Source organism: Hemibagrus wyckioides, linkage group LG11 (assembly GCF_019097595.1).
Source record: "Hemibagrus wyckioides isolate EC202008001 linkage group LG11, SWU_Hwy_1.0, whole genome shotgun sequence".
Taxonomy (NCBI): domain Eukaryota; kingdom Metazoa; phylum Chordata; class Actinopteri; order Siluriformes; family Bagridae; genus Hemibagrus; species Hemibagrus wyckioides.
The window spans coordinates 32254102-32280271 of record NC_080720.1 but is presented as its reverse complement, the minus strand read 5'-3'; the positions used below and the strand labels follow the sequence as shown (position 1 = coordinate 32280271).

General features: G+C 42.5%; 1 protein-coding gene across 5 annotated transcripts in view; it reads left to right on the top strand.

Moving 5' to 3' along the window:
• The window catches only part of dock9b (dedicator of cytokinesis 9b), a 44718-nt gene extending 19298 nt beyond the window's left edge, over positions 1 to 25420 (top strand). For 2 of the 5 annotated variants that reach the window (XM_058402129.1, XM_058402131.1), the window contains exons 21-53: positions 864 to 982; positions 1071 to 1160; positions 1790 to 1882; positions 1998 to 2113; positions 2259 to 2328; positions 2413 to 2538; positions 3317 to 3388; positions 3481 to 3627; positions 3731 to 3814; positions 4071 to 4182; positions 5003 to 5181; positions 5261 to 5359; positions 5877 to 5976; positions 6136 to 6266; positions 6862 to 6970; positions 7056 to 7122; positions 7243 to 7290; positions 9233 to 9369; positions 10493 to 10599; positions 10763 to 10900; positions 10987 to 11169; positions 12003 to 12116; positions 12382 to 12597; positions 12747 to 12804; positions 14180 to 14286; positions 16813 to 16935; positions 17629 to 17742; positions 20112 to 20258; positions 21549 to 21759; positions 23646 to 23836; positions 23908 to 24008; positions 24157 to 24295; positions 24805 to 25420. In XM_058402129.1, coding sequence (XP_058258112.1) covers positions 864 to 982; positions 1071 to 1160; positions 1790 to 1882; positions 1998 to 2113; positions 2259 to 2328; positions 2413 to 2538; positions 3317 to 3388; positions 3481 to 3627; positions 3731 to 3814; positions 4071 to 4182; positions 5003 to 5181; positions 5261 to 5359; positions 5877 to 5976; positions 6136 to 6266; positions 6862 to 6970; positions 7056 to 7122; positions 7243 to 7290; positions 9233 to 9369; positions 10493 to 10599; positions 10763 to 10900; positions 10987 to 11169; positions 12003 to 12116; positions 12382 to 12597; positions 12747 to 12804; positions 14180 to 14286; positions 16813 to 16935; positions 17629 to 17742; positions 20112 to 20258; positions 21549 to 21759; positions 23646 to 23836; positions 23908 to 24008; positions 24157 to 24295; positions 24805 to 24930 — 3974 coding nt within the window. In that variant the 3' untranslated portion in view covers positions 24931 to 25420. Of the gene's footprint in view, positions 1 to 863; positions 983 to 1070; positions 1161 to 1789; positions 1883 to 1997; positions 2114 to 2258; positions 2329 to 2412; positions 2539 to 3316; positions 3389 to 3480; positions 3628 to 3730; positions 3815 to 4070; positions 4183 to 5002; positions 5182 to 5260; positions 5360 to 5876; positions 5977 to 6135; positions 6267 to 6861; positions 6971 to 7055; positions 7123 to 7242; positions 7291 to 9232; positions 9370 to 10492; positions 10600 to 10762; positions 10901 to 10986; positions 11170 to 12002; positions 12117 to 12381; positions 12598 to 12746; positions 12805 to 14179; positions 14287 to 16812; positions 16936 to 17628; positions 17743 to 20111; positions 20259 to 21330; positions 21518 to 21548; positions 21760 to 23645; positions 23837 to 23907; positions 24009 to 24156; positions 24296 to 24804 lie in introns of those variants that run through there. The other 3 variants (XM_058402130.1, XM_058402133.1, XM_058402132.1) reach the window with 3 other exon arrangements.
• The last annotated feature ends 750 nt before the right edge of the window (positions 25421 to 26170 follow it).

Sequence of the window (26170 nt, the reverse complement as noted above, 5' to 3'; positions counted from 1 at the left end):
CACCTCCTTCACCTCCACTACCACCATCACCACCAAATCCACCACCTTAACCTCCACCACTTTCACCATCACCACCTTAACCTCCACCACTTTCACCATCACCACCAAATCCACCACCTTAACCTCCACCACTTTCACCATCACCACCAAATCCACCACCTCAACCTCCACCACCTTCACCATCACCACCAAATCCACCACCTCAACCTCCACCACCTTCACCATCACCACCAAATCCACCACCTCAACCTCCACCACCTTCACCATCACCACCAAATCCACCACCTCAACCTCCACCACCTTCACCATCACCACCAAATCCACCACCTCAACCTCCACCACCTTCACCATCACCACCAAATCCACCACCTCAACCTCCACCACCTTCACCATCACCACCAAATCCACCACCTCAACCTCCACCACCTTCACCATCACCACCAAATCCACCACCTCAACCTCCACCACCTTCACCATCACCACCAAATCCACCACCTCAACCTCCACCACCTTCACCATTACCACCATCACCACCTCTACTTCCACCTTCTTCACCTTCACTACCTCCCTCACCACCACCATCACCACATCCACCACTACCACATCCACCAGCACCATCACCGCCAACTCCACCACCATTACCACCACCTCTACCTCCACCTCTTTCACCTCAACCACCTCCACCACCGCCACCTTCACCATCACCACCACCACCTCTACTTCCACCTCCTTCACCTACACTACCTCCATCACCACCACCATCACCACCACCTCAACCACCTCAAGCTCCACCATCTCCACCTGTACCATCACCACCACAACACCAACAAAGATGTTCCTCTGTGTTCCTCTGTGCGTCTCAGTGGGTTCTGCGTGGCTGCCTCTGCTGAAGGACGGCCGAGTGATCGTGAGCGATCAGCACATCTCAGTGGCCTCGAGCCTACCTCCAGGATACCTGAGCAGCCTCGAGGGCACTAACAAGGTAACGAGCTCATTATGACGGCTCATTAGTGTGGATTATTAATTTATATATTTTTACATGTTGCCATAATTGTGTGATGTTTGTACAGCAGCAGTCTGGTGTGGAGGTGAAGTGGGTGGATGGAGGACGTCTTCTCTTCCGAGTGTCCACACACCTGGTCTCCACTGTCTACACCCAGGTAAGAAAGAAAGAAATCATTCTCTTCTTCTTCTTCTTCTTCTTCTTCTTTGTCTTCTTCTTCATCTTCTTCTTCTTGCTTCTTTATCTTGTCATAGCACCATAAAGTAAACACTACTGCTACTCTTAAGCATAGAGATCATGGAAATGTGATTATATCAATAATTAACCCACTGACAATGATTTTAATTTCTAATACTTACTCTGATCTTTTTTTCCCCAGGGTTGCCAGATATTTTTCTCATTTTTCTCAGATCCTTAGTTTTCCTAGTTTAGGCATTAATATGATATTTACAAAAAAAATTTCATATCCTAAAAGTTTGTTCCCAAATTAAAGAAAAGAAAAGAAAAGAAATAAAACCTATTTTAAATTTTTGAAGCTTTGCAGTGACAAAAAAATTGTTTTTTTAAGTGGTTCCTTATAAACATGTAAATCTCAGCTTTGTTTGATTTTCTCAGAAACATACATTTTCTCCTTTTTTTCTGTTTAGCAGATTTGAACTATTTGAGAGTCGATATATAAGTGGAACAAATTATTATTTTTTTTTATTTAAATTCATTATTTTATTTATAACTTAGCAAAGATGCTGGAGCTCCGCCCACTTTAACCATTTGTCGTTCTCCATTTAGGATCAACATCTTCATAACTTTTTCTATCACTGCCAGAAGATGGAGTCTGGATCATCTCAGGCCACAGAAGGAGATTTGGTCAAGTACCTCAAGGTGAGAGATGTTTTTCTGGTGAAGTCGTTACAGTCCTTTTCCATTTTATTGGAATGAGCTAGGATTTTAAAAAACATAATCATTCCCTGAGAACATTTCTTTCACGCTTTGTCAGAGTCTCCATGCCATGGAGGGTCACGTGATGATTAAGTTCCTGCCGACCATCCTGAATCAGCTGGTGCGTGTCCTGACCACCACGAGTCACGAGGAAGTAGTGATGAACACCACCAGGTGGGAGATCCATTACATGACAGGAAGTCACTCCACAGTTTGTGCTAACAATTTATTGCTGGTTAATTTTATATATGTTTTAAATATATACAGTATGTGTGTGTGTGCATGTTAAGTGTGTGTGTTTTTGTGTGTGTGCCTGCAGGGTGATGGTGCACATCGTAGCTCAGTGTCATGAGGAAGGTCTCGAACACTACCTCAGATCTTATGTCAAGGTAAAAGTGTGTTCTGAAGAATCCAGTCCAGTATTTGATAACACGCTGGATTTCTCAGCAGTATGTGTGATTTTGTTTGTTCAGTATGTGTTTAAAACAGAAACTTTCTCAGCGTTACACGGGAAGACGATACACGAGGAACTGGCCCGAGCCATGACGTCCATCTTAAAGCCTTCAACTGATTTCCTCACCAGCAACAAACTCCTCAAGGTGTCCTCCGTTCATCACATGTACACGAGTGCTAATGATGACATGTTCTAATGCTGTCATCAACCTTTCTCTCACAGTCTAGTTATGAAAAGAGTTACAGACCACAGAATCTGCCCTATAACCATACCCATACCCATCTCTAATTATAACCCCTCCCCTAACCCTCCACATAACTCTGCCCATCTTTAATTATAACCCCTCCTGTAACCCTCCACATAACTTCACTTATCTCTAATTATAACCCCACCCCTAACTCTACCTGTAGCCCGCCCAACTCTACATATAACCCTCCCCTAAACCTAACCATAACTCCACCCATCTCTAATTATAACCTCTCCTCATCCCTACCCATAACCTTGCCCATCTATAATTATAACCACTCCCCTAACCCTACACATAACCCCGCCCATCTATAATTACAACCACTCCCCAACCCTACACATAACTCTACCCATCTGTAATTATAACCCCTCCCATAACCCTACACATAACTTCACCCAACTCTAATTATAACTCCTTCCCCTAACCCCGCACATAACTCTACCTATCTCTAATTATAACTCCTACCATAACCCTACACATAACTCTCCCTATAGCTAACAAAAACCACACCCCATCCCTACCCATAAAACCCCGCCCCTAACTCTACCCATAACTCTGCCTCATCCTTGACATTAACCTTTTGTAATTGGAAGATTTTTGAAATGGGAAACTACAAACTAAAGTTTGATTTGTGAGTCAGATTTATATGTGTTGTGTGTGTGTGTGTGTGTTTCAGTACTCCTGGTACTTCTTTGAGGTCTTAGTGAAGTCCATGGCCCAGCATTTAATAGAAACCGGCAAAGTGAAAGTGAGTGTTCTGTCCAGTTCCCTCATTACAAATTCCCAGTTTTAATTCCTTTTATCTCTGTGGTACTACATTGTGTATCTGGTGTTCCTCAGCTGTCGAGGAACCAGCGCTTCACTGCATCCTTCCACCATGCTGTCGAGACTCTGGTCAACATGCTAATGCCTCACATCACTCAGAAGTACAAAGACAATCTGGACGCTGCCCGCAACGCCAACCACAGCCTGGCCGTCTTCATCAAGGTGCTAAAACACTGTGGTTTAGATGTTTGATCTTAGTGGACAAGGTGACTGAAACCCATTTCTCTCATATATTTGACTTTTTTTATTATTATTTATTAAACAGCGCTGTTTCACGTTTATGGATCGCGGATTCGTCTTCAAGCAGATCAACAACTATGTCAACTGCTTCATGCCTGGAGATCCCAAGGTACAGTATAAATAGATATACACTAATATAATGATAATACAGCATCATAATACAGGAATAAACCCTGTGTTATGCTGTTATAGGAAACTAATCAGCATCCTGATGACACCGGGTTATTGTTACCATGGCAACATGTTTATTTCTCTGTAGTCAACTGTAGGGATTTATTGTAATGCTATACCATAGCAATTGATTGCAATTTTTTTAGCTCTGTTGTTGTTTTTTGGACTTAATTTGTCCCGTGTGTCTCCTGCAGACGCTGTACGAGTTTAAGTTTGCGTTTCTCAGGGTGGTGTGTAACCACGAGCACTTCATCCCTCTCAACCTGCCCATGCCGTTTGGAAAGGGAAGGCTCATGCGCTTTCAAGGTATCATGCGCTTCAGGGTTTGAACGCTTTGACTCTAATATCAGAGGATCACTCTAAAGCCCTCAGTTTGCTGAGACGGTAATCGGATTTCTGAGGTTAGATTAGATTATCCTCAAAGCCAGTTCCTTTCTGTCTGCCTCCATGCCTCTGTCTTGTACTGTAAAGACACTTAGGGCAAAAATATAATGTCTGTATAATGTCCAGTCTATAATTACACTATATTGGCAAAAGTTTTGGGACACACCTCCAAATCATTGAATCATCAGCTTCATACCAAGACATTTTGGACAATTTCATGCTCTTTGTGGGAACAGTTTGGGGATGACCCCTTCCTGTTCCAACATGACTACACACCAGTGACCAAAGCAAGGTCCATAAAGACATGGATGAGTGAGTTTGGTGTGGAGGAACTTCACAGAATCCTGACCTCAACCCCATAGAACACCTTTGGGATGAATTAGAGCGGAGACTGAGAGCCAGACCTTCTCATCCAGCATCAGTGCCTGACCTCACAAATGCGCTTCTTTTAAAGGAATGGTCAAAAATTCCCATAAACACACTCCTAAACCTTGTGGAAAGCCTTCCCAGAAGAGTTGAAGCTGTTATAGCTGCAAAGGGGCGGGACAACTCCATATTACATTCATGTGCATGTAAAGGCAGACGTCCCAAAACTTTTGGCAATATAGTGTAGTTCAATTTCCTATTTCTTGCAGTGTGGAAAAAACATTATCCTCAATCTAGAAAATTCTAGACGTTTTACTTCAAAATACATTAGATTGACTTAATTAAATCAGACACACTCTCGTTCGTCTCCTCGCAGACCTGCAGCTCGACTACTCGCTGACCGATGACTTCTGCAGGAATCACTTCCTGGTTGGACTTCTGCTGCGGGAGGTCAGCGGAGCCGTGCAGGAGTTTCGAGAGATCCAGCAGATCGCCATAAATGTTCTGAAGAGTCTGATGATCAAACACACCTTTGACGATCGCTATGCCTCAAAGGTTGGATTGCTGAACCTCACTGACCTGACAGAGCTGATGTATGATATTATACAGCTTGACCTCTGTGTGTGTGTTTCAGTGTCAGCAGTCCAGGCTAGCCACCCTCTACCTGCCCCTGTTTGGAATCCTTCAGGAGAACGTTCACAGACTGAATGTCAGGGAGATGTGGACCAGTCAGGTGTGTTATCACAGTTTGATCTAACATTAGATCAAACACTTTGGAACGGCCATCCATGAGTGAGGAGGATTGGTCAGATTATCTACATGAGTGAGCAGGATTGGTCAGATTATTTACATGAATGAGCAGGATTGGTCAGATTATCTTCTAGATCAAGCAGCATTGGTCAGATTATCTTCAGGAATGAGCAGGATTAGTCAGATTATCTATAGAAGTGAACAGGATTGGTCAGATTAGCTTCTAAATCAAGCAGGATTGGTCAGAATATTTTCTGGAGTGAGCAGGATTGATCAGATTATCTACAGAAGTGAACAGGATTGGTCAGGTTTTCATCAGGATTTGGCAGAATTGGTCAGATTATCTACATGAATGAGCCAGATTGGTCAGATTAGCTTTGTGGAGTGAGTAGGATCTACAGAGGTTAGCAGGATTGGTCAGATTATCCTCAGGAGTGAGCAGGATTGACCAAATTCTTTTAAGCGTGTTCCCTTTTTTAAAACTGCATTCCTCCTTCCAGAGCATGAAGGAGGATCCTCTGTCCATCATCCCCACTGCATCCTCTTATAAACTTGACAGCAGTCTTCATAAGGATGTGTTTGGGGTCATTTCAGGAACCGGTGAGTGAATTATCACTTCCTGCACCACGTCAGACCTAAAGAGCGGGTCAGTTATCTGATACTTGGGCTGGTCAGAGCGTTGTTATGGTTTAGGTGAAATAAACCAGCCATGACTCCAGAAAAGCGATACGATGTCTGAGAAGTCGTCTCTCTCCACAGCCACACCCCACACCTCCACCCCCAACATCAATGCCGTGCGTCATGCCGACTCACGCGGCTCTCTGCTCAGCACTGACTCTGGAAGCAGCTTCACCGAGAAGAACAGCGAGAAGATCGGCTCTGGGGAGAAGGTACGTCTCGGTTCTCCCTCACGTTCCTTCTTCCTTTCAGAGTCAGTTTTAATTTACACCACATTTACACCTAATGCTGCCGCTCGTCTGAACTCTGAACAATCAGCAGAGGGAGAGGTTCACTCGTAGACACACCCTCATGGTGCTGCCCCTCCCTCTGGAGCCGGAAGACTCCGCCCCCAATTGCAGAGCAGCCAAACGCTTCACCATGGATTTTTCGCTTCTATCGACTTCCAGTGTCTTTGACAGCAACACACACATCACTGACCAATCCATACAAGTAGATCTTACTGAGTGTCCCCTTCTGGGGAGTGTGTGTGTGTGTGTGTGTGTGTGTGTGTTGCCTGAACATTGGTTTTTATCTTGAAATCACTTTCTAAACTATGATGTAATGAGGTGAGCATTCAGGTGGCATTAAATAGGTTGTAATTGTGTGTGTGTGTGTGTGTGTGTGTTGCCTGGGCATTTGTTTTGCAGTGGTTTTTGTAGTGAAATCACTTCCTGAACTAATGAGGTGAGCTTTCAGGTGGCATTAAAATAGATTTTAATTGTGTGTGTGTGTGTGTGTGTGTGTGTGTATTTTTAATTGACCCAGTCAGGGGCTGGTCTTGGGAGCTCGGTTCTGCGAGGTGACAAACTGGACCGAGAGGAAATCAGGAATCTGCTGATGTGTTTTTTGCATGTACTGAAGAGCATGTCTGAGGGTAAGAACACACACACACACACAGATCTGAATACTGTTTTTTTTTTTTGAAATGCTGTGTTTAACGTCTCCTTCTTCTTCCTCAGATGCGTTATTCACATACTGGAACAAGGCGACTCCGTCTGAGCTGATGGACTTCTTCACTCTGATCGAGTGAGTCAGAGTCGAGCGCTCAGAAACTTTTCTCTTTTCTGTCTCAGAGTGTGTAATGACGTCATGACACGAGCGATGAAACATGACTGAAGTGTGTTGTTTTTCTCTTTTCTGTCTCAGAGTGTGTCTCCATCAGTTCAGATACATGGGCAAGAGGTTTATAAGCAGGTACGCTCTGTATAGTGTATATAAACACAGCACATACACACCTATACACATGTACACACACACACATCTATACACACACTTACACACACCTATACACACTTATACACGTTTACACACACCCATAAACACACCTATACACACCCATACACACACCTATTAACACACATACACACACCTATACGCACTTACACACATTTACACTTACACACACCTATACACACTTACACACATTTACACACACCTATATACATTTACACACACCGATACACATTTACACACACACATACGCACACCTATATACATTTACACACATGTACACACACCTATACACACTTACACACATGTACACTTACAGACATGTACACACACCTATACACACTCACACACACTTATATACACTTACACACATGTATACATACCTATACACACTTACACACACCTATACACACTTACACACATTTACACACAACTATATACATTTACACACACACATACGCACACCTATACACACTTACACTCATGTACACTTACACACACGTACACACACATACACACTCACACACACTTATATACACTTACACACGTACACACACCTATACACATTTACACACACACACATACGCACACCTATACAACACTTACACTCATGTACACTTACACACATGTACACACACCTATACACACTCATACACTTACATACACTTACACACATGTATACATACCTATACACACTTACACACACATGTACACACACCTATACACACTTACACACGTATACACATACCCATGCTTATAGACACCTATACACACTTGAACACACTTACACACTTATACACACTTATAAACCTTACACACACTTATATACACTCACACACTTATATACACTTATACACACTTACACACACTTACACATCCCTATACAAACTCACACAGACTTATAGACATTAGCATTGCTGAGTGACACTTTGACACACCTGAATGACTCTATCACTGTGTGTGTGTGTGTGTATGTGTGTGTTCTTGGCTGGCGAGAACAAAGTTAGTCATAGCTGCCTGTAACCTCCTGGTGTCCCTGCATGGGGTAAGAGCTGAGTGTTGCTGCACGTTAACCCGCCATTTACCATCAAACACACCGTTTAAAGCCTCACAACTGCTGCGTTGTGTGTGTGTGTGTGTGTGTGTGTGTGTGTGTGTGTGTGTGTGTGTGTGTGTGTGGTTTCTCTTCACTTCATTGTGCTCACTCTTGGTTTTTAACCCTGACATCCTCACTCTGGTGTTTTCTGCTTTCCAGGAGTCCAAATTAGAGTGAAATTTAATTCACTAATTAATTAAACAATCTTAAAATTAAACAAACCAAAACTCGTTAAGTGTGAAAGTGAGGGTCATTAAGGGCTGAAAACGACCTTCTGATTCTTATTCGTTCATCGGTCAGCAGTCCAGGGAGCAGAACGTTTTTGTGTGTTTGTTTTTGTTGGTTTGTTGTCAGTCCAAATCATTTGAAGAAATCCCGTGTCTTCAGCACTACAGCTCTGTACTTTAGCTCAGATTAGTGGCTCATGTCTACAGAAAAGCCTGAAACACTTCCTTCACACACACACACACACACACACACCTTTACACACACACACTTATACACACATACACACCTATATACCCATATATACACCTATACACAATTATACACACTTCCACACACATAGAGACGTGTACACACACCTATACACACATACACACACAAACACACATATACACAGCTATGTTGAGAGTAGTTTAGTTAACGTTGAGACGTGTCTCCGAGTGTCCTGCTGTGTGTGTGCCACCGGTGGATCTAATCAAAAACATGTGAAATTGTAGTGGTGTGTGTGTGTGTGTGTTTCGAGTGCTGTGTCATTCAGTCTTTTCACAAACTTTTCTCAGTGTATTTTAATTTTCTGTTTTCTAGGAACCAGGAGGGCGTGGTGTTTATGACTCCAGAGAGGAGGTCACTGACCCTTCCTGTGTCTCGTAACAGAGCAGGGATCTTACACTCGCGCCTGCACCAGCTCAGCACCACGGAGAGCGCACACACCTTTAACCACAGTAAGAGGACATCTTGAAAAAAAAACACAATTGTACACACTACATGAGTGTGAGCAGTGGCGCGATGGTTCACACTTACACACACCTACACACACCTATACACACACCTACACATACCTACACACACTTACACACACCTATACACACTTACACACACTTACACACACCTACACACACTTACACACACCTACACACACCTATACACACTTACACACACCTACACACCTATACACACTTACACACACTTACACACACTTACACACACCTACACACACCTACACACCTATACACACTTACACACACTTACACACACCTATACACACTTACACACACTTACACACACCTACACACACCTATACACACTTACACACACTTACACACACCTATACACACTTACACACACCTATACACACTTACACACACCTATACACACTTACACACACTTACACACACCTATACACACTTACACACATCTACACACACCTACACATACCTACACACACTTACACACACTTACACACACCTATACACACTTACACACACCTACACACACCTATACACACTTACACACACCTATACACACTTACACACACCTATACACACTTACACACACATACACACACCTATACACACTTACACACACTTACACACACCTATACACACTTACACACACTTACACACACTTACACACACCTATACACACTTACACACACATACACACACCTATACACACTTACACACACCTATACACACTTACACACACTTATACACACTTACACACACATACACATACCTACACACACTTACACACACCTACACACACCTATACACACTTACACACACCTATACACACTTACACACACTTACACACACTTACACACACATACACATACCTACACACACTTACACACACACACACACACCTATACACACTTACACACACCTATACACACTTACACACACCTATACACACTTACACACACTTACACACACTTACACACACATACACATACCTACACACACTTACACACACACACCTATACACACTTACACACACCTACACACACCTATACACACTTACACACATACACACACATATCACATTCTGTGATTTCTTCCACAGCGTATGGACATGTTGATAATGACGCGTGTTTGTTGGAGGCCAACATTTCCACTGAAGTGTGTCTGACCGTACTGGACACTCTCAGCATCTTCATCATGGGCTTTAAGGTACAACCTTTAGATAATTATATACTAATGCTAATTATAGTGTACATAATGCTAATTAGTATATGTACATGTACTAATTAGAATGTACATGATGTTAATTATATACTGTACCAGGTGATGCAGTGTGAAGTCTCTGTATTAAAAAGTCTCTGCTTGTGTCCAGACGCAGCTCTGTGCTGATTTGGGACACAACCCGCTGATGAAGAAGGTGTTCCAGGTCCACTTGTGCTTCCTGCAGATCCCTCAGTCGGAGATGGCTCTGAAGCACATCTTCACCTCACTGCGTGCCTTCATACACAAGGTGTGTTATAATAAATAAACCTCATACATCAGTGTTTCTCACTTCCTGCCACGCCCTCGAACCCATCTCCTTCCTCTTCCTCCCAGTTCCCGAGTACGTTCTTTGATGGCCGGGCCGACCTGTGCGCCTGGCTCTGTTACGAGATCCTGAAGTGCTGTAACTCCAAGCTGAGTTCGATCCGGAGCGACGCGGCGCACCTGCTCTACTTCCTCATGAAGAGCAACTTTGACTACACAGAAAGGAAGTCCTTCGTCCGCACGCACCTACAGGCAAGAGGCGGGAACACGCAATAGTAGTATCAGTATAAATCAGAATAAGCCACGCCCACAGGAGAAACGTCATTAGGTGGCGCTTGGTAGCTGTAACTGGTCATAAGATGCTATACGCTATTATAACATTTCATATCGAATGTCATTATATAAAGACAGTTAATTACGAAACCTATACACACTTACACACATTTACATACATCTACACACACCTATACACAACTATACACACTTACACACATCTAAACATACCTATACACTCTTACACACATTTACATACATCTACACACATCTACACACACCTATACACAACTATACACACTTACACACATCTAAACATACCTATACACTCTTACACACATTTACATACATCTACACACATCTACACACACCTATACACAACTATACACACTTACACACATCTAAACATACCTATACACTCTTACACACATTTACATACATCTACACACATCTACACACACCTATACACAACTATACACACACACATCTAAACACACCTATACACACTTACACACATTTACATACATCTACACACATCTACACACACCTATACACAAGTATACACACTTACACACACCTATACACACCTCTACACACACCTATACACACCTTTACACACCTTTTCACACTTACACACTTATACACACACTTACACACATTTGCACATTATGTCAGCTTTAATTACCTTAACCTTCACAAACCGTGGTCATGTCTGGAATCCTCCATGCCGGTGACGTGTTTACGACAGGTTATGTCAGTCTTATAGTGCACACTGTCATCCCTTCGTAACCCTTCTTCACTGTGTCCTGCAGGTGGTTATAGCGGTCAGTCAGCTGATAGCAGACGTGGTTGGGATCGGAGGGACTCGATTCCAGCAGTCGCTGTCTGTTATTAACAACTGCGCCAACAGTGACAAGAACATGAAGGTGAATAAAGAACTTATGAGGCATTATAACCATTCATCATTCCAAATAAAACAAGGTGTTTTTTTTCTAGTCTGTTATAAATAGAGATTTAAGAGTGTTTCGATCGTCCCTTAATGGGATAATAATGTGAGTGCAAAAGTTTGTGCCCCCCCCCCTTCAGATTTATCTATTAGATTTATGAGAAATGTTTTTATCACATATATTATATTATATCTGGGTATATGACACCTCTCTCTCTCTCTCTCTCTCACTCTCTCTCTCTCAGCACACAGCATTCCCGTCTGACGTGAAGGACCTGACTAAGCGGATCCGGACGGTTCTGATGGCCACGGAGCAGATGAAGGAGCACGAGAAGGATCCGGAGATGTTGGTGGACCTGCAGTACAGTCTAGCCAAGTCCTACACCAGCACACCGGAGCTGCGCAAGACCTGGCTGGACAGCATGGCCAAAATCCACGTGAAGAACGGAGACCTGTCCGAGGTCACACACACACACACACACACACACACACACCTATTTTTTACATCTATAATAATCCAACTGCTATATTACTGCTGATGATCTTTCTGTTCATCAGTGAGCACTGCTTATTCGTTTGTTTGTTTGTTTGTTTGTTTGTTTGTTTGCAGGCGGCGATGTGTTACGTGCATGTCGCTGCACTGGTGGCTGAGTACCTGAAGAGGAAAGGTGAGTGCTTTAGTCAGAATTTTTTTCCTAAATTGATGCAAGGGAAATTTTTGATGTCTGTTTTTTTTTTACTCTATTATTATTATTATTATTATTATTATTATTATTATTAGTAGTAGTAGTAGTAGTAGTATTATTGTTGTTGTTGTTCTTGTTCTTGTTGTTGTCATTTGTATTATTCCTTGAATAATACATTAAAGAGCATTAAAAATAAGACTAACTTTACTTTATAATGTATAAAAATTAAGAAAGGATCAACCGCTTCGATGATTCATCACACACACACACACACAGTCTCTCTCTCTCTCTCTCTCTCTCTCTCTCTCTATGGTAATAAACATGAATGGGACGTTGATAAGACTCAGACTTTGGGGAGTTTGATTGGAGTTATAAAACAGTGACAGTAAATCAGATCAATTATTTACTGGAATTATTATTAAGTATACGACTTTATGGAATGTTCTGGAAACAATATATCAAGTCTTATTGTTTGATTAATTATTAAAATATTTATTTCTTTTTTTGTAATCATTTAAATATTTTCAAGATATAAAATAAGTTAAATAAATGTAAATAGTTTGTTTTTTATTTAAATTTTAATTATTATTATTAGAATTATTTTCTTTTATTTAATCACATATGAAGTAATGTAATATGTTTTTAATCATTAACATAAATGATGGCAAAAGATAAGAAAATGATTGTAAATACATTCCTCTCTCTCTCTCTCTCTCTCTCTCTCATTCTCTCTCTCATTCTCTCTCTGTCTTGTTTTCTCCCCCCTCTCTATTTCTACCCCCCCCCTCTTCCTCACCTTCTCTCTCTCTTTCTCACCTTCTCTCTCTCTCTCTCTCTCTCTCTCTCTCTCACTCACTCACTCTCTCTCTCTCTCTCTGTTTATCTTATCTCTCACTTTCTCTCTCTCATTTTCTCTCCTCTCTCTCTCTCTCTCTCTCTCTCTCTCTCACACACACACACTTTCTCATGTACAAGGGTCGTCTCCAGACATCAATGTGGAATTCTGCAAAATCTTCTGATAAGACGTGCGATTTATGTCAGGCTGATAGCAGATCTAATGGACATACGTGCCCCCCCCACACACACGTGCACACACACACACGTGCACACACACACACGAACATTATGTTGTCGTCCTGAAAGGACACTTCTAAGTGTTTTCTCCTGTAAAGTTGTCTTCATATCTAACGTGTGTGTGTGTGTGTGTGTTTTCAATAGCCCTGTTATTAAACATGATCATAAAAACTCTGATAGCGCTCATGAAACCTGATATACATTTTTTATAACTCACTTAAGATTGCTTTGGAGATTTTATTTTCAAGCATGTGATTGTCCTCTGATCGACTTTTCATCTCAGGAATGTTCCATGAGGGCTGCTCGGCGTTCAGCATCATCACCCCCAACATCAGTGAGGAGGCGGCCATGTTGGAGGACGTGGGGATGCAGGACGTGCACTTTAACGAGGTCAAGGGTCTGGCCGGGGGAGGGGCTGGGGGGCGTGTCCGTGACTCCTATTCACAGCTCTGTGAAGAATTATTGAGACGAGATTAATTAATGGTGGTTTAGGGGATGCAGGACTTGCGGTCAGGGGTCTGGCTGGTCTGGCTAGGGGGGCGTGCCCGAGACACTGAAGTGTTATTGAGATGAGATTAATTAACGACTCGGCGGTTTAATCCTCGATCGCTTCATAGGAAATGTTCCCTGAGGTTTCTTATCTTATCTCTGCGAACATTCAAGGCCTTTAACTCTGACGGAGGAGGAGAAATGCAGCACTGATGACGCAGCATGTAGATGTGAGCTTATCTTATCCTGCACTTCGCCTTCACACAAACGTTCGTCTTCTTGTTATTTTCATTCAAGTCACGTTTAATTGATCGATCCGCACCGTGACGTGGCACGTGATCTGAAATCTGCTGTTAAGTCTTTATTTGTCACATATACATTACTGCACAGTGAACATTCTTTCTTCACATATCCCATCCTGGAGGATCCTTGGGGTCAGAGCACAGGGTCAGCCATGATACAGCGCCCCTGGAGCAGGGTGGGTTTAGGGTTTAGGGGTCAGAGCACAGGGTCAGCCATGATACAGCGCCCCTGGAGCAGGGTGGGTTTAGGGGTCAGAGCACAGGGTCAGCCATGATACAGCGCCCCTGGAGCAGGGTGGGTTTAGGGTTTAGGGGTCAGAGCACAGGGTCAGCCATGATACAGCGCCCCTGGAGCAGGGTGGGTTTAGGGTTTAGGGGTCAGAGCACAGGGTCAGCCATGATACAGCGCCCCTGGAGCAGGGTGGGTTTAGGGTTTAGGGGTCAGAGCACAGGGTCAGAGCACAGGGTCAGCTCAAGGGCCCAACAGTGGCAGCTTGGCAGTGCTTTCCAGATCTTCTGGTCAATGGCTCAGAGTCTTAACCACTTGAGCTATCACCGCCCTGTCGATTTATGAAACTTGAGAGACTTTAGATCAACACTGAGCTCTAAACAGTGCTGGTTCATATGAAGCTCATATAAAAGTAGACACTCGGGAGTTTTTCAGGACCTTATAGTGTTTCAGATGTACTTCTGTTCTTAGACTACGTAGAAAAGTTCTTGTTCAGTGCTGGTTCATCTAAAAACCAGCTCAGATTTGATCTTCAAGCAGTAAAATCCAGTGGAAGGTTCTCCAACAGAGCCTGAACATCATACATCTATTTATACTGAATGAAAATGTCCCATTAAGCCTGTTTACTGGGAAGAAGAGTTGTAATGGCCCATTTAGTTTTATAAGTTAATATTATAAATAAATGTGAAAATTGTGATGAAAATGCCGTGAGCTCAGGGGGAAGTTTTACATGTCTGATAAAACCTCTTTGTTACACCATGTTACGGGTGAAACACGTTTTTGTTTACAGTTCCATACTGTCAGTCATTTTATAGACACTCTATCATAGCCCTTGACTCCGCCCCCTGCTAACACGCTAATACCGCAGCCTAGCGTGACTGTTCTCCAAAATCATCAGGATGTTGTATAACTCGCTCAATGTGATTTGCTCAGTTCTAGTACTTTCTGTGCCTCTATAGCACTTCTTATGCCTCTAAAGCACTTCTTATGCCTCGCACTTCCTGTGCCTCTATAGCACTCCTTATGCCTCTATAGCACTTGCTGTGTCTCCATAGCACTTCTTATGCCTCTATAGCACTTCCTGTGCCTTTATAGCACTTCCTGTGCCTTTATAGCACTTTCTGTGCCTCTATAGCACTTTCTGTGCCTCCATAGCACTTCTTATGCCTCTATAGCACTTCTTATGCATCTATAACACTTCTTATGCCTCCATAGCACTTGCTGTGTCTCCATAGCACTTCATATGCCTCTATAGCACTTTCTGTGCCTCCATAGCACTTCCTGTGCCTCCATAGCACTTCTTATGCCTCTATAGCACTTTCTGTGCCTCTATAGCACTTTCTGTGCCTCTATAGCACTTCCTGTGCCTTTATAGCACTTCTTATGCCTCTATAGCACTTTCTGTGCCTCTATAGCACTTTCTGTGCCTCTATAGCACTTCCTGTGCCTCCATAGCACTTCTTATGCCTCTATAGCACTTCTTATGCGTCTATAACACTTCTTATGCCTCCATAGCACTTGCTGTGTCTCCATAGCACTTCATATGCCTCTATAGCACTTCCTGTGCCTCCATAGCACTTCTTATGCCTCTATAGCACTTGCTGTGTCTCCAGAGCACTTCTTATGTGTCTATAACACTTCTTATGCCTCCATAGCACTTGCTGTGTCTCCATAGCACTTCATATGCCTCTATAGCACTTTCTGTGTCTCCATAACACTACCTGCTAGTATAAATAACTGTCTTTCCCTACTATTCACCAAATGATGATGAGATGCTGATGATGATGATGATGAGAGCTCAGTGTTCCTCTCATCCTCCCACATCCCTAGTGAATGTTGCACTTTTGACATTAGCGCTGCTGAAAGGTCGGGATGTTTGTGTGCATTGATTTTCAGGAGGTTTTGATGGAGTTGTTAGAGGAGTGTGCTGAAGGCTTGTGGAAAGCCGAACGCTACGAGCTCATCTCCGACATCTACAAACTCATCATCCCTATTTACGAACAGCGCAGGGATTTTGAGGTGAACACACACACACACACACCCCTCTTCACTTAAGCTCTCTGGATGTTAAAAATAATAAATTGTAATCCAAGACAATCTGAAGAACTTAGATCACGGTTAATGTGCGCATCCTGGCGTGTCTTTAAAACATATTTGACCGCATATGAACCTGACGTACATATTAACATCACCTGGGGTGGGGGGGGTCATTTCACACAAATGACCCACAAAAAGCCACTAAAATCATACACCGATCAGGCATAACATTATGACCGCTCTGAGAGGTGAAGTGAATAAGACTGATGATCTCATCATCATGGTACCTGTTAGTGGGTGGGATATATTAGGCAGCAAGTCAACATTTTGTCCTCAAAGTTGATGTTAGAAGCAGGAAAAATGGACAAGCGTAAGGATTTGAGTGAGTTTGACCATAAGGGCGAAATTGTGATGGCGAATAGACCACTGGATCAGAGCATCTCCAAAACTGCCTGATCAGTGTATAAATAATTAATATTAGTAATGAATATTTTCCTAGAAACAGCATGTGTCTTATTCCTCCTAAACCACATCACTGATACATCACTGTGATTTTTGACTGTTACAAAGCTCTAGAACTGGAGACTCCTTCCATCAACATCAGACACGTTACAGAAACACGATCACACCACCGTTAGAGCTCTGGGTTTTAATCCTCCGCTTGTCTTCCTGCAGAAACTGGCTCACCTCTACGACATGTTACACCGGGCTTACACCAAAGTCATAGAAGTGATGCATTCTGGGAAAAGGCTCCTGGGAACCTTCTTCAGAGTGGCGTTTTTTGGGCAGGTATGACATTTTTCTTAAAAAATAACTGTCTATTTGGGATGTTGTTTTAGTTTTTTAATCTAACATTAACAAGTCATGCATGAGGGAAAAAATCAGCTGCAGAAGCGCAATGTTTCATGCAGTGTTTTTTTTTAGACTTGGTTGCATGGCTGCTTGATTAAAAGCTCGTGTGAATGATCTGAAAGGTTTTGCGTGTTTTTTGGGGTTTAATCCGATAATCTTTTCTGCTTTCTCTTTTCTTTCCATAAGGCTGCGGTAAGTGGTGCTGCAGTGCTGCTGCTTCTCTGTGTGTGTGTGTGTGTGTGTGTGTGACCATTCAGTGCTAATAAGAGCAGCTAATCTTTGTGCACTTTATTTAATAATATTAATCAATAACGCTTCTCATTGTGCTGATGTCTTTCATAGCTCATGATGCCAGCTGACTCGTTTGTATTTCCAGTTGTCTCGACTTTAAAAAACAGGAAAAAACTCTCTCCCCTTTAGCATGTGCGCTCTCCCGCCCAGGAGGTAATAATGCTTTATGTTTTATGATCCATGAAATCACTCAGCTGCCGTCAGTCGAGTCCAGAGCGGTTATGTATATAGCGAAAGTGCCCTCTTTAATCCCCATTAGTGCTTCTGAAAGCTCGGCACGGTGCATAATGCAGGACGGAGAGACAGAAGCGCGAGGTCGGTGCGACCCGCTGCACACGCAGCCCACCATAAACCAGACGCTTTTCCGGGAACGTGGCGAGAACCTGTGGGTGGTGCTGGGAAACCAACAAGTGTTAGATCAAACAATTCAAGATGGGTTGTACATCAATTTCATGATGATCTCGAGCGGAGTTTTATTTTAAACCCCTGAAAATTCATTCTACAGCCTGAAATGTTCCTGGAAAACGAATCCATGTAATATGACATCACAAAAGCATCTGATGATGTCACAGTCATTCGAGTACAACAAGTCTGAAAATACTTCTGTTTTTATTTTTTTTTTAGCATAGATGTTTTTATTAGAAATGATGTCAACAGCAGCTGCTTACGGAAAATATTTACATGGATTTTACACAAGCGTCTTACGAGCGTTTTAGCATCTTGTCATTGAAACTGTGCGACTATACGGAATACAGTAGAACCTCAGAGTGCAAAAGTCCGAAGACTGATCATATCTACTCTGTTGTATATTTTTATTCTATATTTCTCATTTTTTATATATATTGTATAATTGATTTGATATATTTTATGTTATACTTTGTATTATATTACTTTATTTATAATTGATATTCTTTTAATTTTAGATTCTTCTTTTTTTTCTGGTGTATTTCTCATATTTTTAGATTCTAGTTTTACATTTTATTTAAATTTTATTTCATATATTTTATATTATAGTTTTATATTTTTATTTAAATGTTATTTTTTATATTTTATATCATAGTTTTTATTTTTATTTAAATTATTTCTTATATTTTATATTATAGTTTTACATTTTATTTAAATTATTTCTTATATTTTATATTATAGTTTTACATATTTATTTAAATTTTACTTTTTATATTTTATATTACACTTTTACATTTTATTTAAATTATTTCTTATATCATAGATTTTTCTCCGAAAGATGGTCGTACGTCGGAGCAAATTGTTTTAACGTAACCTAATTTGTATGTACTTGGAGATGTTCGTGTCCAGAGGTTCTACTGTGTCAAATTTTTATGATGTTTGCACATTTTCCTTTAGGTTTTTCTATTAAACTTCCAGTTCACAAAACTAAACCTCAGATTTTCCCTGCGCTCTCAGACTTCAATTCAATTCCAATCAATTTCAATCCGTTTTTTCTTTGCAAAGCCGATATACAGAAACATTTAAATGCAGGATATAAATTATACAATTCTAAACAAGCTGGAGGTGAGGGTGGTGAGGAAAACTCCCTGAGAAGACATAAGGGAGAAACCTTAAGAGGAACCTGACTCGAAAGGAAGAGTTTAAAGTCACAGAAGAACATTTTATTCTAGGTCAGGATGATGAAATTTTAGTCGGAGTTCAGTCTGATTTCTTCTTTAACCCACAGCTCGAGCAGAAAGATCTCCGCTGTTCGTTTCCGTGTTTTAATGTGAACGAACTCAGCTTTCAGCATGTCCATGTGCAGACTTGCTTGGATTTTGATGTGTAAGAGCTCTGACACACCACGCCGACGCTTTAGCCGATCTCACACCAGATGGTTACATCAAAAAAACTCATCTGTGATAAAAAAACATCCAAAAAACCTCAAACTAGATATCATCCACAGTTTGGTCTGATTAGTTAAGTTCCTCAGCTTCGGCTTGGCGTGTCACGGCTCTGATCCAGCTGCAGAGCCACTGACCAAACCCCAGTCAAACCTTCATGTCTAGGGTTTCTTTGAGGACGAAGATGGGAAGGAGTATATCTATAAGGAACCCAAGTTCACGCCTCTGTCTGAGATCTCGCAGCGTCTGCTCAAGCTCTACTCCGACAAGTTCGGCCCGGAGAACGTCAAAATGATCCAGGACTCCGGCAAGGTGAGATCGGACACCGGTAGCGTGTGAAGCCGTGAGATTTATCCATAATCACGTTCAGTACATCCTTTAAAACTTCAAGATAGTTCCTGCAAATATTACACTTTCTTTTTCTTTTAAGATCCATGTTATTTACTGTCGATATTTAAATTTCAGTCAAATCCAGAATAGTTTTGATGGATAGCAGAACTGACCAGTGTCATGACCACTGTGTGTGTCATGCTGCTGTAGGAAAATGATCACCAGTTGTACTGTGACCTCACCGAAGTTCATCAATCGTCCCTTAAAATCATGCGCTGAACTTTTTTATTCCACATCAATTCACCTCTTATTACTGCGTTTTACTTTATTAAAGTACGGTGGCCAAGAAGTTCACAACAAACACAATAACAAATCAGAGAGAGAGAGAGAGAGAGAGAGACAGAGACAGATGAGGAGAGAGAGACAGACAGAAGGTGAGGGAGAGACATATGGTGAAGAAAGACAGACAGACAGACAGATGAGGAGAGAAAGAGAGATAGTGAAGAAAGACAGACAGAAGGAGGGAGAGAGACAGAGAGAGAGAGATGAGGAGAGAGAGACAGATGATGAAAAAAGACAGACAGACAGAAGGAGAGAGAGAGAGAGACAGAAGGTGAGGGAGAGACATATGGTGAAGAAAGACAGACAGACAGACAGAAAGGGAGAGAGAAACAATAGGTAGGGGAAAGAGAGAGAGGGAAAGAGTGAGAGAGACAGATGGTGCTGCTGCAGCCTGCTGGACTTCCTGTATATCCTGAGTGACAGATGTCTCATCCAATCAGATGGAAGAATTCAATTCACAAACTATACCTACCTTTTCCACTTTGTCTGATTTCTCCTTGTGTTTTCAGAGTTGTTATTGTTTTCCCTCACCTTCTGCCTCTCTCTAATTCTGTCTGTCTGTCTGTCTTTCTTCACCATCTCTCTCTCTCTCTACCTCTGTCTCTCTCTCTCCTTCTGTCTGTCTGTCTTTCTTCACCATCTGTCTGTCTCTCTTCTCATCTCTCTCTCTCTCTCTGTTTTCTGATGTGTTATTTTGTTTTTCACTTCTCAGCCACCGTACAAGAGACTAAAATTGCTTATTCAAGTCGTTTTCCACAAAAAAGCAAACAAAAAGCACAAAACCCTCAACTAAGCTGCATCACAAATATATATATATATATATATATAAATCCTAATCGACCCCCACAGTGGCCTTATCCTTTTATACGTTTTATCTGATTTATTCTGAGAGGAATAAATCTAGCTATAAGGTTTACTTTTGTCGCTCAGGTGAATCCTAAAGACCTGGAGGCCAAGTTTGCCTACATCCAGGTGACCCACGTGACCCCATATCTAGAGGACAAGGAGCTGGAGGAGAGACGCACCGACTTTGAGAGGAACCACAACATCCGGCGTTTTGTCTTCGAGACGCCGTTCACCGAGTGCGGCAAGAGACACGGCGGCGTGGACGAGCAGTGCAAGCGCAGGACCGTCCTCACCAGTGAGATTTATTTACTCATCGCTCGTAAAACCCAGACCTTTCAGGATCCATTCGGTTCTCCAGTGTAACCCCCTGCCAGGGTCCTACTTGCACTCGCTCAGAGTGTGTCTCAAACCCGGGTCTCTGACATGGGAGGTGGGTGCTCTAACAAGGTGGCTAAAGACTGTAGGCACTAGCGTCAGGTGCTAGTTTGCCTCTTGAGATCAGGGAGTGGGGTTTACCTGCAAAGCACCTACTCCTGACCTCCGTTACACTCACCCCCCTAAACCTCACACCCATCCGGGTCACGGCACCAACGTAACCCTACATTCAACTGCTCCAAGCGGGTCTCGAACCCGGGTCTCCAGCATGGGAGGTGGGTGCTCTAACAAGGCGGCTAAAGGCTGCAGCCACTAGCGTCAGCCTCTTGAGTTCAGGGGAGTGAGGTTTACCTGCACAGCACCTACCCCTGGCCACCAGCATTTCGGACCAAACGCACTCACTTAGTGTGTCGTAGAAAGGGTTAAAACGTTTTTTTTTGTGATCCATCCCTTTCTTTTTTATATTTCATTTCATCAGATTACTTTCTTTCAACGTCCCTGAACTTTTCTCTGGGTATCACATGTGCTGATAACTAATCACACACTTAATCAGCTGGCGGTGCTTCCAGCTGTGCTTATCTCTGAGGATTAGGACACGATGATTGTGTATAGACGTGTAGCATGGACGTCAGCGTCATCACGCTAAAAATATCTGAGCAAAATGAGTTCTACAGAGAGAAGATCGCTGCATTCGTCATGTTTATTTATTTATTTTGATTATTATTATTAAAATGTGAACACAGGTTGGTTTAAATCGGACTGTTTATGTCCAGCCATCATACAGATGTTATCAGCTCCTTATGTACACGTCCATACGCCTGGATTTAACCGGAAGTGCAATAGTCCAGGATGATAAGCAGCACATGGTGTACTTTATATCCCTCAGACTCTCAGGACTGCCAGGGTTTTAAAGACAGACGTCGTCACCTGAAATAACGATATCAGATTCATTCACTCCACATTCACATTTAAATGTATCCCTAATAAGTGAGCCAGAGGTGATTATTACATTATTATTACATAATAAAGTCTACTAAATATTATATAAGTGCTCTGTAAAAAAATCCTCTACAAGGCCGCGTCGATCGTTCAGACGTAAAGAGACTCGGGTTTTATGAGCAGAAGTTTGTTGGGTTTTTCAGCTTCCTGATGATTCTCATTACACAGATCTCAGGATTTTCGTCAAAACTTTTAACACATTTATTCAATTTAAATACAAAGCTTCTCAGTATTTCTGTACAGAAATGATTTAGGGGCGGGGCTACATGCAAGCTCAGTTAATGATGTCACTAAATAAGTGACACGACTTTGGACCAATCACAGCAGAGCCTGCTTTTCTAACATCTTTTTACTCCTCTCTCTCTCTCTCTCTCTCTCTCTCTCTCCTTTTGTCTCTCCATCTCCCTCATCCTCTCTCTCTCTCCTCTTCTTTTCCCACTCCTTCTCTCTCTTTCTGTCTCCTTCTCTATCCCCTTTTGTGTTTCTCCGTTTTTCTGTCTCTCTCTTCCTCCTTTATTTTTCCCTTTGTGTCATTTTTCCTCCTAATCTCTCTCTCTCCCCATCTGTCTCTCTCTCTCCTCATCTGTCTCTCATTCTCTCTTTCCTTCTGTCGTTCTCTCCACCTTCTGTGTCTCTCTCTCTTCATCTCTCTCTCTTTCCATCTTGTGTCTCTCTCTATCCTTCTGTATTTCTCTTCACCTTCTGTGTCTCTCTCTTAATCTGTCTCTCTCCCTCTTCTTCTCTCTCTCTCCACCATCTGTCTCCCTTTCTTTCTTTACTGTCTGTCTGTCTCTCTCTCTCTCTCAGCTACTCAGTGTTTCCCGTATGTGAAGAAGCGTATAGCGGTGATGTATCAGCACCACACAGATCTCAGTCCTATAGAAGTGGCCATTGATGAGATGAGTGTGAAAGTGACCGAGCTGAAAGCTCTGTGTGCGGCCGCCGAGGTGGACATGATCCGTCTACAGCTCAAACTGCAGGGCAGCGTCAGTGTGCAGGTGTGTTTTATACACACACACACACACACACACACACTGTGAAGGTACTACAGCCTCGTTTCTCTCATCAGGTAAACGCAGGACCACTTGCTTACGCGAGAGCGTTCCTCGATGACGCCTGCGCCAAAAAATACCCTGACAACAAGGTCAAGCAGCTTAAAGAGGTCTTCAGGTACAAGAGTGGACGTTGGCTTTCTTACACAACTCTGTTTAATGACCTCAGGGGTATTTTTCTCTGGAAGAGGAAAATCACCAACATGACCGAGTCACATAGTCTGCATGTAAATAATAAAGCTGTGTGTGTGTGTGTGTGTGTGTAGGCAGTTTGTGGAGGCTTGTGGTCAGGCTCTGAGCGTGAACGAGAGACTGATAAAGGAGGATCAGCAGGAGTATCACGATGAGATGAAGGCCAGCTACAGAGACCTGACCAGAGAGCTGTCGCTTATCATGCACGAGCAGGTATACACACACACACACACACACACACCAGTCCTCTCTATGATCTGGATTGTTTTATCAAGAACGTTTAAGCGCTTCAGCTCTAACTACTCACTCTGCCTTCTGTCTCTCTCTCTCTATCCTTCTCTCTCTTTCCGCCTTCTGTCTCTCTCACGCTCTCCCCATCTGTCTCCCTTTCTCTCTTAATCATCTGTCTCTCTCTCCTCATCTGTCTCTCTCACTTTCGTCTTCTGTCTGTCTGTCTCTTCTTCTCTCCCTCCCTCTTCCACCTTCTGCCTCTCTCTCTCTCTCTCTCTCTATCACACACACACACCAGTCCTCTCTATGATCTGGACTGTTCTTTATCGAGAACGTTTTTAACTTTCACTCTCTCACTTTTTTTTGCTCACCTCTGCAGATCGGATGGTAAAAATTTTTTAAAGCCTTTTGTAAGAAATAATAATAATTATTATTTTTAATCTAACAAACAAGTTCTAAACTTATCTTCGGGTCTTTTTCTTTTTTCTCAGATCTCTCCGCTGGAAGACGGTACGAAGAGCTCGCTCTCTGACTCGCTGCACATCTTTAAGGTCATTAGTGGCAGCCCCGGTGGCTCCACCCTCCACGGATTACCTAGCTCCGCCTCCTCCATGTGACCTTGAATAAGAGGATGGAGGGGCGGGGACGAGAGGAAATAACGAGCCTTAATGGTTTTGGAGAAGGAATGAAGTGAAAGAAATGTCAAATATTTGCTCCAAAATCTATTTTTCGCCTTTAAACAGCAATCAGGTTTTCCAAAATGTGGAATTTTGGGAATCTTTTACACTCGAATAAGGAATATATATATATGTATACATATAACACCGGTGTGGCGTTGATTATTTTCCCAAAACAGCATGAAGAGCGAAGCGAAGGAGTGAACGCTGATCTGTGCAATACGCCTGAATGAGTCTTATTTTAGCCTTTTATTCATAAATCTCTTGCCAAAAAGGGAGACGAGACGCGCCGCGGTCTCTTTTTATTCCTCCGTCAGGTTCAATGTCTTTTTTTTCCGCGTTTGGTTTTTGTATTGTTTTATTTAACAGTTCTGTAATATATTAATGATTTCGATGCCTTTTTCTTTTTAATAAAAATGAAATGATTCGACGACATTCGTGTCTCTCTTTATCAAATATATATATACACTATATTGCCAAAAGTATTCGCTCACCCATCCAAATAATCAGAATCAGGTGTTCCAATCACTTCCATGGCCACAGGTGTATAAAATCAAGCACCTAGGCATGCAGACTGTTTTTACAGACATTTGTGAAAGAATGGGTCGCTCTCAGGAGCTCAGTGAATTCCAGCGTGGAACTGTGATAGGATGCCACCTGTGCAACAAATCCAGTCGTGAAATTTCCTCGCTCCTAAATATTCCACAGTCAACTGTCAGCTGTATTATAAGAACGTGGAAGTGTTTGGGAACGACAGCAACTCAGCCACGTGGTAGGCCACGTAAACTGACGGAGCGGGGTCAGCGGATGCTGAGGCGCATAGTGCGAAGAGGTCACCAACTTTCTGCAGAGTGAATCGCTACAGACCTCCAAACTTCATGTGGCCTTCAGATTAGCTGAAGAACAGTGCGCAGAGAGCTTCATGGAATGGGTTTCCATGATCGAGCAGCTGCATCCAAGCCATACATCACCAAGTGCAATGCAAAGCGTCAGATGCAGTGGTGTAAAGCACGCCGCCACTGGACTCTAGAGCAGTGGAGACGCGTTCTCTGGAGTGATGAATCGCGCTTCTCCATCTGGCAATCTGATGGACGAGTCTGGGTTTGGCGGTTGCCAGGAGAACGGTACTTGTCTGACTGCATTGTGCCAAGTGTAAAGTTTGGTGGAGGGAGGATTATGG